This window comes from Cydia pomonella, chromosome 12 (genome assembly GCF_033807575.1).
Source record: "Cydia pomonella isolate Wapato2018A chromosome 12, ilCydPomo1, whole genome shotgun sequence".
NCBI lineage: Eukaryota > Metazoa > Arthropoda > Insecta > Lepidoptera > Tortricidae > Cydia > Cydia pomonella.
Genome location: NC_084714.1, coordinates 7,940,669 through 7,960,233, shown reverse-complemented (window position 1 = coordinate 7,960,233; position 19,565 = coordinate 7,940,669). Strand labels below are relative to the sequence as shown.

General features: G+C 36.2%; 1 protein-coding gene across 1 annotated transcript in view; it reads right to left on the bottom strand.

Annotated features, from left to right (window-relative positions):
- The window catches only part of LOC133523387 (CYFIP-related Rac1 interactor B), a 53,651-nt gene that overhangs the window by 18,461 nt on the left and 15,625 nt on the right, over nucleotides 1–19,565 (bottom strand). Inside the window, exon 2 of the mRNA XM_061858932.1 lies at nucleotides 422–553. Within this exon, the coding sequence (XP_061714916.1) occupies nucleotides 422–553 (132 nt within the window). The remainder of the gene's footprint in view (nucleotides 1–421; nucleotides 554–19,565) is intronic.

Here is a 19,565-nt window from a genome sequence, read left to right as displayed (position 1 = left end):
TCCTGTCGCCCATGGACACTTGCAACACTAGAGGCTACCGCAAGTGAAGTACGTTGCCGGCCTATAAGCTTTGACGATTTTTTTTGAAGGTTTGAAGCGCGTATCGATCTGGAAATACCGCGGGTTACAGTTAATCCATTCAGCAATAATCACGACACGTTAATTGTCACTTTGCCTCTACGAAGCATTTTCGCTACACACCGGGAATCCCATGTTATCGGCTACGACGTAGCGCTACGACCATAGCTCAACGGTGAATGTGTTAATTCCACAGTTTAGCTGTGCGACGCAGGAAGTTTCTCCATATTTGTTATAAGTATGTCTGTTTTAGTAAGGAAGACAATGATGACGCCTTTGCTCAGCGGTGAAACGTTCGAGTACCTAGGCTCTATATCTGTTGTAGGTGGAACTACCTACGTACCTTGTATTCGTCGAACTTGAGCACGAACTCCAGTATTTCAGCGAACTGCTTAACGAGGGCTTGTTGCTGCTCGAGGTGCTGCGTCGGGCTCATGGCTCCGCCGACTAGCGAGCCCAATAACCGCGGTACAACCTGAGGACAATTCATATTTACATTAGGATTTTGTTTAGAAAAAGGGCAAATATTCAACTCATAACAATTCCACAATTGACGGACCGATAAATGCCACTGAGCAATGAAGTATGATCACTTACAATGATAACAGAAAGTAATATTAATAACCGTGTATCCCATCCTATCTCGCATAGAAACGAACCAGAGAATAACTATAACTCCCACATTATTCCAAGACTTACAAAAAATTGCCACGTAAGCAAAGACAAAAGAAAATTACTATAATAAATCACAATTTCCACTCTGAGTTTTGTGTTTTGGTATTAATGTATAGGACATAAAACCGCAACATCTGGATATCTGGACGCAGTGCACCAAAGAATTGCAAAAAGTACAAAACGTCAGAAAACGACCTACATCGCCGTATTGGGTCAACTCGTTACCTCCTACGTGGGGTTCCGATTTGCCTCAAAAGGTCCGCATAGAGCTTTCATCACAACGCAGGCTAATCCGCTTTTACGTAGGTAGCTCTCATTTTGTCTTTCATTTCGTGTTTTCATTTCAGGGATTTTATTTTGTTTATTTCATGCGGTGTTTCGGATAGATCAGTATTTTTTGGGTGCCAAAAAAGCAAGGATTGTCCACTATTACGCTTCATAACAAATTTAATTACGATTAACGTGTGTATGTGTTTGTGGTTCATGGGAATTTTGGGATTTGTTTATTTTGCAAGTTGGATTACATGCACTATTTTTACTTCTAGGTTCTGGCATAAAAAAACGCCGAAAGGAAAATTGCCCGTTTGTCATTTTTGCAATACTTATGCAAAAATATCTTACCTAATTTTACAATAACCCTTCAAGTGGCATACGTATTTTAGAGTAGTTGGAATTTGAATTATATTTTATTTCGTCTAATTTCAATGTAATTAACGTGATCAACCACGAGAGTAGTTGGAATTAGATTTTTTAAATTAGTTAAAATTTCAAACTGAATAACGTAATACACCACGTGCCGGAGGCCTGCCTGTCACTTAGGGATAACTATAACCCATTGGGTCACATAGTATATTGTTACACACAGTTAGTTGTTGACACAGGCTTCTTATACAATATTAAATTTGCTTGCAAGATATCAAATAAAACATCAATAGAGATCGCTGTTTCGCTCCGAGTGGGCGAGTCAAGTACTGTCTGACCCAGGACACTTATGCACTGACCTCAATTCTTTGAGTACATGTCAAGGGTATAAAACATAACTTACAAAATGTACAGAATAAGGTCCTTGAAAGGAAGCTGAAGTTTGTGAATTAATAAGGCTCCGTTTACATTGTGTGGATTTAATATGAAATGTTTGACCGAGTTTGAACTTGAACCCAGCAAAGTAATTAAAAGTTCGGATAGACTTGAAAACGTAGGTATACCATAACATTGCATGTATACCAAAATAAGATCAACATATCATTAGCTTTACCACGACTGCCTTAGCAGTGTCAAACAAATATATTCGCTAACGTCTGCGTAAATTATAATACTTTCTAAACATTTCGCCCGCACTATAATGCGAGTACGAACGAGATGCATAGAAAGTAATTTACGCACACGCTAGCGAATATGTCAGTGTCGAACTAGTGGTAGTCTACTGTACAGAACGAAACGTGTGCTTCATCTTTGGTTATAGGTCGTGTCAATCACGTATACGTCACGTCTGCTATACGTTAAATTTAAATATTTAAATGTTTTTGTTACTCATAATACAACTAAATACGAGTACACCTCAGAGAATCATCTCGCGAAACTTACGCTTAGTGAAGTTTGGCAGGCTATTAAGTGAGATATAATAGAATCCAACCCCAGCGATCCCCGGCGAATAGACGCTAATAAAGAAATATTGCCATCGGCATTGATGCCACTTTGCTGACATTACGAACTTTGGAAGCTTTTACTCAGCCATTATGCGGCCATTTTTTTTATACCGCGATTATGACATGCATTCCGGCTGATGATATACGGACAACTCGACTTGAAACTTCAAGAGTTGCGCGTTGCTAACTTTTCATAGATTAAAGGGGTTCTCAGAAAAAACTATTTATTTCCCTTTTTTTATTTGCAACGTTTTTGGTTAAGTATTTCTTTTATTACGAAACTTTTTTTCTTTTTAGGGTTCCGTACCTCAAAAGAAAAAAACGGAACCCTTATAGGATCACTTTGATGTCCGTCCGTCCGTTTGTCAAGACCCTTTAAGCTGTGAAAAAATAAAACTACTATTCTATGTTAACGTAAAAAAAAGATACTTGCATTACAAGTACAGAGAAAAATCTGAAAACTATAAAGTAAAAAAAAAGGTGGGTCCGCCTCACAGTTGTCCGGTTTTTTTTTTTTTTTTTTTAACGAGGACTGAGTAATAGTATCTATGTGTTGACCTAAACAACCTCAGAGAACAACAGGGCCCTTACTGTCCATGCAAAGCCCAGGGAGCCTAGCCAAGATGACAATTCATTTTTTATTTTTCGTTTGGCGTTCGTCGATGTCCGATTGTTATCTTGGCTAGGCTACCTGTGTATCTTCGGGATCTCTAGCAAGTTTATTCACCATTACTACATAAAAACACACTTTGTGTGTAATTACTATTATCATTATATATTTAAAAAGTTTAATGATATAATGATATCTTTAAAAAGTTGTTATGTTTCAAAAACGCGCGAGAAATTTCTATTTACACAATTAAATCGCTCATAGTTATCGTTAACTGTGTCATTATCGTGTGTCTAATGTTTAATTATCTAGCAATAACATCAAACAATTATCTTTTTGCTATACTTACATAGAAACTGTTTGGTGAAAACTTCGCTGTGGAATGTTTATCAACAATGTCAGGAAGCAATTGTAATTTAGTCGCTTGGGCCGAACACATCCTGATTCTGGGCTATGAGAATGTGAAATAGGAAACAATTGAAATTCGAAAATCGGCCAAATACTTACGGACCAAAAAAAAATGTAAAAGTTATGTGGTGATTTTTACCCGACTACGAGAAGAGTTACACTTTTAGCAGAAATGTACGTGGAAAAATAACTATGTTTGTGCACTGTGTTCCACCGGCACCGCAGCCTGTGGGTTACTGATACTGAGTCAATTTTTGTGAATGATGTGTCAATCGATTTGCTTTTATGACAGGGTAATTTAGGCCTTATTATAACCGCATGCCGCCTGCCGTTAGATATTAGGTATGCAAAAACTGTTCGAATCTTTAAAAAGTATGTTTGTCTCTTCCTTAGTGTGCCGCTGTGTATATATTACGTACGTATATTGTGGCCTTAGTGAAAAAGGGTACAAGTCTCTGGCAGTTTAGGTGTATAAGGGCATAAGTGTTACGTGGAACTTACACCCCTTTACACCTGCGCTGCCAGAGACTTGTACCCTTTTTCACTAGGGCCACAGTATTTATATATGTATCTAATACTTATTTATTTTACTATTGTTAAATATATACATGACATACGGTACCTGTACAATTTAAATAAATATATATTTAACAATAGTGAAATAAATAAATATAAAATACTGTTTGCTTAATGTATGTGTAATTTTCTTATTCCTGTAATTAATTGCACTACCTGTTATAAAAAACTTTCTGTTCTTTATATCCTGCTAACCCAGGTTGTTTGGAAGAGATCCTGCCTGTTTTGCTACCTTTATATACATTGTAAATTTGAGTTCTCGGTGATGCAATTGTGTAATTAAAAATATTCACTTATTTATAGATCGTGTCATTCATGAAGACGCGTGCCTTGACTCGTATTTCCATGTTATTAAAGGTTAAATCTGCGCGTCATCGTGGATGACACGAACTATACATACCTACTATAACCGTCTTTCTATTGTCTATGCGAAAGAAATCCTTAATGATTATGATTACAAGTGGCGCTGCTTGGAATATTGAAGTTCTCGCTCTCAAACACCCTTGCTTCTAAAAAAGTTTCCTTCCGACCTTTCATTTCCAAACCATGGATTCAATCGTCAATAGTATTGTCCAAATATTCCGAATAAGGATTCGCATCCCCGGGTCGGCAGTAACCAATCGAATGTAAGCAATTATGCCGACTGCTCCTGCCCGTAATGGGTCAAACGGTGATATCCTTTATCGGGAATTTATATCGCAATGCGGACGACAATTATTGCTTGTTCGGAGATTTCGTCACGCTAAATAACCCGTGTAAATATCTATTGGTGTTGGGTTATTGATGGGTTATTATTAGTAGATTTTGTATGTTAATGCACTTTGACGAGAACAAAATAAATAGTAAATACTTTTGGTTAATGGACAAAAATACTTTCATGAAATCAAATTTATTTTCATTCTGATGTCTGGTGCAGTGACTATTGACGTTATGTAACTAAAAAAACGTCTTGCAGATCTGATCGGATATATTACCCAAAAGTAATGCAACAAACACAAATGGCGGACTTAATGACTAATGGCATTCTCTACCAGTCAATCATAAATTATTATATTTGCTTTAAATTATTTAGCACTGAAGTGTAATAATTTACTTTCTTAGTCTTCAATTTGGGTTTTAAACAGCACCATTCTCAAAACTTTAACTCTCCTTAAGTCCAGCTAATTTGTTATTATGTGCCTCAAGTTGAAAATAACACACCCTTGACACGGTTTCCCTTTCATGAGCATTAATTAGGCGAGGACCCTATTACCACAGTCAATAAAGGCATAACTAAATACTGATTCTAGTAATAATAAGACCTTTTGAACATTACGGTATTGAAACTTACCACGTGGCTGTGATAATTCCGAAATAGGCAACATAATGAATAACGCTTTCCGTTATTTTGACGGTATTATGAAAATGAATTTATTTTGAATTAAGCGGACCGTGCGTCACGCTAACTGATATTGTAAGGGTTTTCCCTGCGGTGGAAATTGTGGAAAACGTTGTAAGATATACTAGATAAACTTATGCGACGTTCATGCGATGCCTTTTAGAAGCTTCATTCGTAATATCAATTTCTCTCGAGGGCGAAATAAAATTGATTTATTCAGCTGTACGTTGGCTGAGTTCACGAAAGACGCTAGCAGTACATTTATTAAATAAATAATTTTATAGCGTTCATAATGGTACCTATGAGAACAAATGATTGTACAATAACGTACAGTCAAAGAACAGCATGAGACTCCTAAAGGGACCCCTGGACATTGCAAATTTAAATGTTTCACATTTAGAATGCGAAATTAAGGTATTTAGTTAAACTATTAAATGTACAATAGAGCCAACTAGCATAGTCTAACTTTATCAATGATTTTTATCAAATTAATTATTCTTTCATTTTGATGGTTTGGTTAAAAACCCTATTAGAAACACCGGACGAGCATGTGCCATTTCATCCAAAAGGTAGGTAGGTAGGTACTTATTGTCGGTTGTCAATAAGGTGCTTTTCCATAAAGCGTCAATTTGAGATCGGCTTTATCGACAACCGACAATGTGGTACCTTTTAGTTGAAAACCTCACAAATACTGTCGCTACGGTTATTTAAAAGCGGCACTTCTCCCATAATTTACATCACATTTATTTATACACCATTTGTATATCCTTCTATGGTTGTACTTTGCGAAGTACATTTTTACCGAAGCGCCCTATAAATAGGCCATACCCCCGCGGAGCGCACGTACCATCTTAATCTAATCGTGGCGGATCGGGACAGCTTGCCCACTTTATATAATTACGGGGAAGCCAAGCCGTAAGTATATGTAGTACCTAAAGATAATATGAAAAATGTAGGCGAGTATACCTAGCAGTTGTAGTGCTGCTTAGAAATTAAGTCTGACGTGCGAGTTTTCACACTCGTCTAAATGAGCCTAAATCTGTATACCTACATACAGTATGTGCCTCGAAAATTTGCCCGTGATGTGGGAACAATAATGATTCAGACAACATTTTACGACGGGACGATGAGCGTAATCTAGCCGAAACATCGAAGGACATTTTCAAATTTCATTTATAATAAGTTTCGTTTAGTTGTAATATTCTTATTAAAATTAAGCAATCGGCCTGAAATCTTATAATGTTAACAGTTTCAACCCCAAAAGCTCCATCGGCTCCATATATGTAGTAGGTTGTACTATAAACATCTGCAGCCCCAGCGGTACTGCAATCAGCAACTTTTTCAATCTGAACCCCGTTTTATAGTCGTCATAAAAGACCCAACCCATATTTTATGAGCTTTCAGTTCAATGAGACAAATAAAACCACTGCGACGAACAAGCGTAATTCACTCAATTCTAACAAGTAAATTAACTATAACTAGTGTTAATTTGATAGAAGCAGTGACATTGTTAGTAATAAAGACTATCAATCTTAATTTGAATACCTACTGACACACTTCCGATCTGCCTCAACTATTTAAGCGCTATTTAACGAGGTCTCAGATGTTTATTCATAGCAGAGTTTTGATTTCGAAATAAAATCGTAATGCAATCGCTATCTCATGTAGTAGTAAAAATAGTAAATAACGTAGCGTTACGTAGAAGTCTTACAAAATATGGAGATATACATACACCTATGATGATTCGTTCAATTGGTCTGTGATTAGAATAAACAGGGCTATGATCCTATGATACTACATCCATAATCCCTTTGAATTCGGCAATTCTGTCAACTCCAGTAATTAAACATATTTTTAAGGGTTGTAGAAAAAAGATAAGTGTGTCGTATTCTGTCTACCAGTTTCTATTAACCACTGATCTCTCACAGAAGCTAATGGACGGCGGTCGATCATGCGTGCTTGAAGTACTGTAATCTTAATTACACTTTACAATGCTATGTGGTTTTATTGCGATGCTAACACAGTTAATTTATACATCAGAAGAGGTGATTAATAGAGCAATGCTTTAACCATAAACGGTAGGTGTTTATCGCGTGCGTGTACTTACTATTAACATCAAAAGATATACAATTTTATTATGTATTTAAATAGATAGGAGGTGTAAATGATAGGTAGGAGGTGTAAATATGTGTATAGAGTTTTGATGTTCATTGCCGCAGATGATAGGTAAACTGTTTTAACATCTTGTGTATATCGTAGGCTAGAAGCCCGCCAGATATTAATTAGAGGCGATAACCGCTTAGAGCTCTTTCCCACGTCGTCCAGTTTTTTGCGGGTACGGTTTTCTGCAGGATGCAAACAGAATGCTCGTGTGAACGTTACTATATTAACACGTTTACTACTAAAACGGGACCTGCAGAAAACCGTACCCGCAAAACTGGACGTCAGTGGGAAAGAACTCTTAGTTTATATAAGAGATACGAACACGGTGAACAATGGCGCTGTTCATAAAATGAAAAATATATGTCAAATTCAAAATGCCATTGAAATTCGTTCGTTCGTTTTATTAGTTTAACATTTGTACGAGTATAACATTTTCGAACAAAATAGAAAACCCCGTATTAAACTCTTTATAATGACATGACATACAATGACACTCAAGGGACTGGAAAACTGGACATTCGTGACGTCATTGATATGATAGTAGTCGTTAAATGGCGAGAGCCAATAAATACGACGTCGGCAACTTACAAAATCGTTCACACGGCTAGACGGCTTTCCCGCATAGACTCCGTGTGGATCTCCAAAAAAAAAAAAAAAAAAAAAAAAAAAAAAAAAAAAAAAAAAAAAAAAAAAAAAAAAAAAAAAAAAAAAAAAAAAAAAAAAAAAAAAAAAAAAAAAAAAAAAAAAAAAAAAAAAAAAAAAAAAAAAACAAAACAAAAACAAAACAAAACATATGTAAGTACCTCCAATATACCATCAGAGATTCTGCTGACTTAACAGGTAAACGGCGTATAAAATAAACCTACGCAAGCAGTTGAAAGTTTAACATCTGGGAGTTCTCGCACAAGGTGTTAGTAATGTTCGCATCGGCCCAAAGATCCGATAGAGTCAAGGTTGCGGAACGCCCGGCCTTGGCCCAGTCTGAATCTTAGCGGAAACTAACTATATTTAAAACTAACTATGTTTTTTTTGTTGCTGTACTGTTCACTTTTTGTATTTGTTCTACTAACACTTAGTTTTAAATCTTAAATGAATAAATTGAATTGAATTAAAAGTATCATAAATGCAAAAAGAATTTTGGACCTATGTTGATACAACACATATAGTTGTAATACCTACTGTCAGTGGTTTTGCTAGCTTGATTAGAAAAACGAAATGTAAAATAGGTTGATATTGCAAGGAGTTGAAAGTTGAAGAGGAAACATTAGTGGTAATTTTTCCATACAAACGTTCTCTACATTTTCCTATCTGGATTTTGGCTCTAGATGAATATTTTTATATGAGTTCAATATTACTGTGTCTGTGCGTTTTGCTTGTTTTGATATTCTGTTTCTTATAAGAACTAGGTTACTTCAAACAGCAGAGTTTTTAGCCTAAGATGCAGTTGTCCTTATCGCACTAAGTTTAGGTGCCGCCCCCGTCAGCGCGACGGAAATATTTACCTAAAATTCTCAAATCTGAAAAGGGCCTCAGCTGGTATTTTCTTTAAACATTTGTTTCTTTAAACAAGTCTCGTGTAAGATGTTTGTGCTATAGAACCAAGGTTCTGGAACGCCCGGCCTTGACCTGGTCCGTATAAACGGAAAAGTTTTCCGGCAAATCGTATTCAAGTTGTGACTAGTTAATGATAAACACTGGTTCTTAGAAAATTGAGAGGGTCAATTTCTATACATATGTGTGTATACATGTATTTACATCAATGGCTACTGCATCCCTGATGGATGATTGTTGCAACATTGATTGATTGTAGGTACATGTAAGTATGGACCTATATAAATACCTGTATAAAGAGTTCAGAGGAAAACAATTAAATGTTTAGGTATACTTCTTTAACTATTTTTATATATGGGATCTGCCGTTCTCGAACGCCATCCACGACAAACGACAATGATGAACGTACAACTGAACAATCTGATTTGTTTCACCATACCACATCGTAAAACATTTTCACAATAATATTACTTTTTAAATCATTGTAATTCCAATGAGGTAGTAAATATGAAAAGGTTTCACAGTGGGTCAGGAATCAAGTTGTTCGATAGTAACTTAACACAGATTGACAGTCTCTTATTTGCTCGTCTCTGTCTCTGATTTGAAGAAGGAAGAGTTCTCCATTGTTGGAATTCCTCACGGGCATCTCGCGTTTAATTACGTGTGTTGTGACTATGGATTGTAATTAATGTTATCTAGTACTCTAGCCAGACATTCGCGTATGCACTCGATCATCAGTACCCCTAGTGTAAATTTAGTCGATAGCGAAACGTGACGTACGCGTTTGCGTTAAGTCTCATTTTGTATGGGTTTTTGAACAGCGCGCCAAGCGGGACGTTTTGGAAAGTCAAAAATCTCATACAAAATGACACTTAACGCAAACGCGTACGTCAGGTTTCGCTGTCGAAAATATTTACACTAGGGGTACTGATCATCACAAACTAGTACTTTCACGCTTTAGCAATTTTTCAATGTTTTCAGTTTTTTTTTTAAACTAAAGAAGGCAGCTTTCATTAATCCTTTAACATAGTCAACGATATAGGAAATAAATTTCTGTGCTCTTGACATTTAATAAGCTTAAAACTCATTGGTGCATAAACTACTGATTAGTTGCCAACGCGATCTCACATGAATGTCACCATTACTTGTTTATTTTATTTAGCCAATGACAATTCCCCGTACATTGCTGGTCCAACAAGTAATGTGCAGAAAATTTACAGTTAGGAGTCAATTGTCACCGTGGTGACAATGACAAACTAGATAGAAAAACTGACAGGCTATCAAATAAATATCACGTATCTATTAATTCTTATGTAACAAGATAAAATATACGCAAAATACGCTTAAAAATTAAATTGAAATTCGATTAATATTATATACTCGTACTTATTACACGTCATACTTGATTGTAGGCCTGTCATAAAACGTAGTTATTATATGCTCTTTCCTGTCAGCATTCAGTCTCGAGTGTCTCGAGTAGGTAGTGGGCAAACGTGCAGCTGAGGACACTTCAAAGCGAAGCGCAGGAAAGTGGCTAACATGACCTCTCTTTAGGTTTTTAGTTAGGTGCACGACGTGTGATAATGTTAAGAAAACGTTTAGAAGAAATTATATGTCGTTTGTTAATAATATTAGGTATAGGTTAAGTAAGGAGCTAATTTCGAAGGGTATTATGTTATACTAATAATTACTATGGCGGCGATGATCAATTGAATATACACTTAAAATTTTCATGTGAAAAGTAGAAAACCCAAGAAATGGTTATTGTAGAAATATTAGCGTTATAAAAATCGCGAAATTAAAATATTGATAAAATATTGTGTGATCAACACACATTTAGTAAAAACTTTTTAAACTGACCGTTTAGCACTTGAGATTATCCTGTGAACAATGACATTGTTCTTATTGTTTAAACTATACAGTCAAAGTCATATTCATATTTAGGACATTGGCCGTACATAACATCTTTTTACAGTTAAAGTGAACAAAAATATACAAAAGCACATCTATTAAGCAATATCTTCAAAATTTCGGTAAGCGAAGACTTAGAATAAATTTAAAACTGGAAAAATTACTGACTTGGGTGAGACTTGAACTCGCGGCCTCTGGCCAGAGACAGTAATTTTTCTACTTTTAAATTTATTCTAAGTAAGCTTAATAGCATCGTTCGCAGACGTTTCTGCTTGTTAGAAATTAATCAAGCGAAGACTTAATCACCGATTAGGTCTATGATTCATGGTGTGTTCATGGTTGATATCTCAGTAATGGAAATAATTACACCACTATAATGGTTACTGCGAATAAATAGACCAAGTCATGTTCCATATGAATGACACATTTTTAACGACCATCCAAGGAAATAATATATGGAAATAAAACAGTTGCTAAACTCATAATTACGCCTGACAGGAAATTGCATCAAAAAACAAGGTGTTTACACCATTATCTCATGGCGATTTAGTCATTAAAAACGTAATATTTATCCCTTTATTACGCAATATAGGTTAGAAACAACATAACTAATATTTTGTTCCGAACCAGAATCATTGTTTTTAGGGTTCCGTACCCAATAGGTAAAACGGGACCCTATTACTAAGACTGCGCTGTCTGTCCGTCCGTCCCTCTGTCACCAGGCTGTATCTCATGAACCGTGATAGCTCGCACTTATCCGGTTTTTTCCTATTATGTTACCATTTCCCCATATATTTTGTATGGCGGTAACAAAAAGGAAAATTTAAAAGATGTATGGAAATTTAGGGATACTTTTTTTCTCCTTTATAGGAGAGCTCGCGATCTATGACTAGAAATAACATAAAGTGGCAAAAAAGGCCACATAAAAAGTGACAAATAAAAGAAACGCTCATTTATAATATTATATACCTTATGCAGATCCATATTTGTTACTAGCCAAGCTTTTCCAAGACCCGACAAGACAACAAGAAATTAAGGTGCTTGGCAGCCAAGAAAGTTGCCCAAACTGAGGGGAACTTTTAAGAAGCCCGTTTAAACAAAGTCGTCTGCTGTGTTATCTTTAGTCTCTCAAAGTTTCTGTAGATAAATATGTAGGTTGCTTGGTTGGTATCGTGGGCCAATTAAACCCAACAGATTTTAAACGTGTATTCTTGACTGCATGTACTTAGAGACTAAAATGTCATAAAAAAAATCCGGATATCGATCTTGTTTTCGAGATAATGACAATTGTTGTGAAAATTTGTTTCTTTTATAACTTTGTGAAAAACGCCTTTTTATCTGTGACGCTGCCACTATGTGACATACCGTAGGTTCCCATAGGTTAATATATATGGTTAATTTGTACGTTATGTTTCTTTTGATATTGGTGAGCAATAAAGATTATTTGTATTGTAATTTCCCTTTGATTATTTTTGATTTACCTATACCATTAGTGGAAACTGTTTTGGCTACAGTACCCCTAGTGTAAATATTTTCGACAGCGAGACGTGACGTACGCGTTTGCGTTAAGTGTCATTTTGTATGAGATTTTTGACTTTCCAAAATGTCCCGCTTGGCGCGCTGTTTAAAAACCCATACAAAATGAGACAACGCAAACGCGTACGTCACGTTTCGCTATCGACTAAAATTACACTAGGGGTACTGTATTATAAATTTGAATGTATACTATGTAAATTTGTAAGCTGTTAGTTACCCTATAGTAATAAAATAGTACATTTCGATGCTAATGCGGAAATAATGATATTTCCGCACGTGTAGCGAACGACGTTTTTTCATACAGTTGCGAAAAAATAAGAAAAACAACAAGTAATTTTTTATGCATGTTCTATAAGACAGAAACAATTGTAAATATAAAATATTATATTATTACCTAAGTATCGTTATTTACGATTATTTGTATAAAAACGAATGAAATTTAAATTGTATGAAAACGATATTGAATGTTGCCTTTGGAAACTTAAAACATTCTTGCGGTAAGAAAAAACGCCTCTGCATTGACAGGCGTTTCGGCAGCTATTCAGTTCCATTCAGACAACTTATTAAGAACGGTTTTTCAATACTGAATATTAAATAATAAACGTGTTATAATGATGAAGAGGTAAGTAATAAAATATGAAATATGCTTATATTTATTAATTTTACATTAACAGTAGGTTTTTATGTTGATAACGACTTTTAAAGGAAACTTAACATTACCACTCATCAATAAGTAGTCATGAAGTTGGATTTCGCGAAAAGTAAAAAGCACTAGTTCGCGAAATCCAACTTTCCGCACACTAAAGTAGCACTTTTTGAGCAACTGTATTAAAAATATATATACTTGGTGTAAAATGTAGGAAGGGTTACACCACGAACATATTTTTTGATCAATGTTGCTCGCTATACCTAAATTAGATCTGTGACATCAATTTTCCGCTCCATCAGCTTAGTAACTCTGTTTGCTGAAATTTATTGGTATAGAATTTCGCTTTTTCCATCATCGCCCATATCCAGAGTGGGAAAATAAGAGTAATACACTTTGTTTTTAAATTTTAATTATATTAAGTGCAAAATTCAATAAATATTTTTTCATAAATATATTATTCAGGGTTGGCAATTGTATACGGAAGATAATTTCTGCCAAAGGTCTACCTCTAGCAGCAAGCAATTTTTTCTCAAATGTTTGTGTTTAAAACACGTTGTTTGCTCGATTAATTTCGAGAAAAAGTGATTGGCAATCAAATTCCCCAAAAATTGCAGCTCCTGACTTATTTAAATTTAAATTTACGTGTCTGCACTAACAAGCTTATGAAATTTAAACAGTTAAAACCGACTATCCAACACAAATTTACTAAGATAACACCGAAAATGTGCGAAAATATTCTGAAAATTGCGATGATAAGGGCTTACATTTGCCTGCTGTTAGAGCTGGAAATATGCCAGACATTATGTTCCGCATGTATTTGCCAACCCTGAGTACTATATTTTTAAAACAATACTCAATATTCTTTGAGAAGCGCTGGCGCTGGTGGCCTAGCGGTAAGAGCGTGCGACTTGCAATCCGGAGGTCGTGTTTTTCGGAACTTAATGTACGAAATATCATTTGATATTTACCAGTCGCTTTTCGGTGAAGGAAAACATCGTGAGGAAACCGGACTAATCCCAACAAGGCCTAGTTTACCTTCTGGGTTGGAAGGTCAGACGGCAGTCGCATTCGTAAAAACTAGTGCCTACGCCAAATCTTGGGATTAGTTGTCAAGCGGACCCCAGGCTCCCATGAGCCGTGGCAAAATGCTGGGACAACGCGAGGACGAAGAAGACTCAATATTCTTTGAACTTAATATATTTAAAATTTAAAAACAAAATGTATACTTCTTATTTGCCCACCCTGTATTTATACATAGGCAGTCCGGAACAGTAGATGCAATGCAAAACAGGGTTACGGAGAGCAGAAAGCATGCATTGCCGGTGCAACGTCCTGCATGCACCATTAACTCTGTTCCACGCTGCAGACATCTGCTGCGCGATGACTAAATGTAATGTAAACGTTTTGGAACTTATGTCTGGGAGATAAGAGTTATTATTGTGTAAAGATATAGGCCGGATGGATCAGGGATCATTGTGATGTGATTCTGCTGTTAATTTATGGTTTCAGCGGGATTTGTTGAGTCATTCAGGAAATATGTGTCCGACATTCATTTATCTTCAGACAGTTGTATAACAGTACTTTATACAATAGTGATATTATGGAGAGTTTTTCAGTCGAGTTTCTTGTTAAGGCCACGAAGCTTGGTGAGTGGCCTTTTTTTTTGTATACCACGTCGGCGGCTAACAAGCATACGGCCAACCTGATGGTAAGCAGTCTACGTAGCCTATGTACGCCTGCAACTCCAGAGGAGTTACATGCGCGTTGTCAACCCTAACAACCCTCCCTCCCCTCGTCGAGCCTGGCCTTATTGGGTACGAGATTGAAAAGCTTGATTATATCACTATTGTATACAATACTTTTTCTACGAGTAAACAAAAATAATACTTTAAACTAATACAATCATATAGGTAAACAAACCAAAAGTACAATTTAAGATACGCGACCAGCCGCGATACCTTCATACTCGTACGCGCCCCGGCCGCCGGGGCCCGGCGGGTTGGTCAACGACACCTTCTCGTAACTCATTAGGTCCTGGCTCCTTGCTCAATTCAATTTTTAGATAGTTTTTTTCTCGATTTGAGCCACCGTAGCCTATGGAGACTAACAAGCAACGCTAAGCGGTTTTCGTAGTCTATGGATGTTGGTATATTAAGGGTTTCACATGTGCGTTTATGAAATATGAAGCAATTGTTTCTCCTATACTATACAACCTAATAAATAATTAATATGAGCTATCGTTTTGTTTTGGTCCTCTTGACCGCGGCGAGCTGTGATTGGTCAATTTCATTATAGTTGACTAAACTGTTTCGAAATGAATATTATAGTTGAGTTAAGAGCCCATGCATAAAAAGTACCCAATTACAGTTTGATATACGAAATCTTAATTCAACCATTACAGTCGGCGAGTAGAAAAAATGATAATTAGTTGCTAAGCAAATGCTGAGATTCGCACATATTTGCGTACGTAGTGTTCTTGCGTTCAGCTAGCAGACATCGCAAAAAAAAAACAATTATATAGGTATATGTTAAATACGTAATTGCCGTAGAACCGTGCATCGGATTATGTTTTTGACGTAATTATCTAACTGCCCGGGTGGTATTATTAATTTCCTCGAATCGTCATAACTACTGTGTGGATTTGAATGACTAAATATGCCTATTTATTATTGCGTCAGAACCCGTATGTGTAAAATAGTCATAGGGTTTTAAAGTAATCAGCCGTGGTACTTTTAGTTTTTCATATATTTTTTACCATTTAAATCTGATAAAACGCTCGCTTTTAATAAATTAGGTGTAGGTACCAATATTCAGCTAACAATATTAAAATGGTCATTGCTCACTTTATAGCACCCACCTTAGAATATCTTTACTACCGCGGGCTATAACTATAACCCAGGTATTTATATGAAGAATTAACTCTAAATTACAGCAGCCGTAAAATAAATAACACCGTAAACCGTATAATCGCATTTATCAGCATTACTAAAGCACACCGGTGACCTAGGTCAGTTGCAAAACAAAGCTACACATATCTACGTGTCGTAGTGTCAGATGAGTCACTCAAAGAGAAAACAATTAAACCCTTTGTTTACAGATCTCTAGGCGAAAAGCGTCCAAAGTGCCTTTGGCAGTGTTGACATACATATGCCAAATCTAATAACGATATGTTATTTGATATCCCAGATTCAAAAATGACAGTTTCGACTACCTAATCTGCCCAATCGGACTGTCATTTTAGTATGTGGGACATAAAGACAGAGGTTAGGGACAATGATTATGCCCATCAGTCAGTAAGAGAACATGATTATATCCTTATATTAGCGTTTCCCTCTCGTATCAAAGGAGCTGGGGAACTTGGAATCCATTGGGCGATCTAATGCCAAAAAGGATGTAGGTATGTTCTACGTTCTATACACACCGTACCGAGTGGGTGAAAAATAAATAAAAATCAATAATTAGTACCAGTACCTAGCTTAAAATCTGCATAAATATACTCGTAAAAACAGACAAATCATAAAAAATGTACTTATATAAGCAGTAAGACTATAGCAATACGCCCTTTTAGGGCTGATTTTTATTTTATTGTCCAAATTTTCGTCACATTTTTATAAAATTTGGTAAGTTTGAAGAGCCATATTCTGGGTGGAATAAACACAAAATTATGCTTTGGGACAGAAACAATTTGTATGTTTTCCGTTCCGTTAAGAAATTCCATACGTTTTCGTAACTCAGATGAAGATTTCTTAAAATATATGATACGGTGAAATTGCGACTATATTTTACAGAATAAGGAACTCAATCTATTCACAAAATTTTAACGAAATCTGGCGAAAAACACTACAACAAAAAAATGGAAATTCAACACCTTAGTTGGGACTTAACGCAGTATTTATTTAGGCATTGCATTCACGGCCTGGCGTTTAATTCCGACAATGCCGCATTAATATTCTGCAGTGTGCCAAGTGCCAATTCGAATGAATGGTTAAGTTTGTGCTGGCACAAGTTAGGCGGAAACGTCTGCGCTAGGCGAGAACTTAGTGTCCTCAATAAGATGAACGAAGTAACAGTAAGATACTAAGCTGGGTCAATAGGATGTACTAAGTAACAATAAGTTGCTAAGCTGGGTCAATAAGTTGTACTAAGTAACAGTAAGTTGCTAAGCTGGGTCAATAAGATGTACTAAGTGAGAACAAGTTGCTAAGCTGGGTGGTTAAAATGAACAGAGTACAACTTTAGAACAAGAGCGTGTGCTTGGGCTTATGCAAGATGACAATCCTACATCGACATACGCCAAACGAGAAGTAAAAATGGATGACAGATGCTACGAAAAGTCACGTGCATTTCCATACATTATTTAAATTTCGATTGGCGTTTTCTATCGATTGTCATCGTGACTAGGCCCTCAGGTCATTTTGTACACCTTACCCCCACCTGCTGGCTGTACTAATTGTCTAATTGTAAGTAGTATTAAGTAAAATATAGTTGGCGTCCCGTGATGTTAAAATTTAAAGCCCTCGCTTGCTTTGTATATCGATTATCGATATTTAGCCTGTCAAAAAACTTTGTCGGTAAAAAGTGGCGCGAAATTCAAATTCTATGGGACGATAACCATTCACGCTTATTTTTTAAAAATTTGCCGCTTTTTTTCTACTTTTTCAACTGGCTTGACGGACTATATATCTTAAGCCAGCTGTAAATTTGATGAATTTTAATAATTATGAGGTGTCATTAGGTTAGGGTTTAATATTTATCTTATTTGCCGGATTTATTAGAAATAAATGCTAGTAGTAAACATAATTTATTGGCGAAGTGTATTTTTAACCTCTCGTAATTATTTCCATATCCGTCACCCTAAGCAGCAATTTGTTACCGCCCGCTAAGCTAGCAGGAAATCCATTTTCTTGACCAATGGGTGAACGTAAAATTTGTACACACCATGGGCGGCACGGAAACCCTCTGATATCTATCGATTCGGGCTATAAACTATTGGCTTCGTGTGGCTACCGGGGCGATTTTATCACTAATCGTTGTGGATAAGGCATCCGTCACTTTCGGCTTCACGTAACTGTGGACAAAAAGCGCGCTAAAAGCGCGTCTATTATAAGCATTATTGACTGAAGCATTCTCAAATAAGTATAATATTGTCGTTGTGTTCTATAAGTAAACATGTAGACAACATTTTTCAGGTTATTCCCACCTGTTACCACCAAGTTTACCTCTGGAAACAGCCGGGATTTTTTTTCTCACCTTTTGCCACAGTGAACAACTGTCAAAAATGGTAGCTACTGTTTTTTTTCTCACTTTCACTGGTAACAACTTGGTGGTAACTAGTGGGAATAACACTACTTATCTATGTGGGTGGCGTAGCGGCTGTCACTTATGCTTATGTCATATGATATGAAGACATGCTCGTTTGTCTTATTTAATTGATTCGTCGCGTGACGCTCGTATAATAGCTCGTATAACAGTGTAAGTGTGTGTTATGACAGTCTATTAATTAAGCTCTTAATTCTACATATAATTAATGTTCTAGTAACTGAGCGTAATTAGACAAAGGAATTTAAAATACACATTTTACTACTAGATAAGCTACTTTTGCATATTTGAGCGATAGTTATTACCAAGTAACTGTGAACTCGGAATCCGTAACAAATAGTACTAAATAATAGTAGATTAGAATATTGGTTGGTCTAAGATGAGTGCTTGCTCGTTCGGTAAGCAATGGGAAGACAGTCCAGTTAGTTGGCAAGGAAACATTGTCGCTTTAACTTAAACAGTGGTATATCAGATCAGGATCACTCAATTGGGCTTGGATTTCATTGTAGTTGTCACAATGTTGCTTGTTATTTTCGTGACGAACCGAGCGAGAGTGACGGTCTCCGTTTCAGCAACAAGTGCAATAATGCGTTCGTATGTTTGGTTGTTCTCTAAAGGTCGCAAAGTCGCATTTCTCAAGCAATTCTTGTGTTTGGTGAAAAAAAAAATCTTGATTGATTTGGAAATTTTCATATACTTAGCCACTACTAGTACCTAACCTACTACGTAAGTACGGACCGCAATTGGAAAGGAGATGTAAAATAAACATTTGTATATTTATGGATATATTGAGTAGGTATTTCATTGAAAAATATTGAATTAGATAATGGTATTGTTTATGTGCCTTACGACGGGTGACGCGAATGATGTGCCAATTTGACAACCCTACATGATTCATGGCCTTCATCTATCAATATCGATCAGTTTTGTTAGACAGTGGGACTTCTGTACGAAGAGTTATTATTTATTTTGTGATCAACCTCGGTTTCGAGACGCTATCAATCTTATACAAAGCCTGGTTCTATCTACTATGTTTATTTTGTTTTCGTAGTCGAGTGTCGTGGA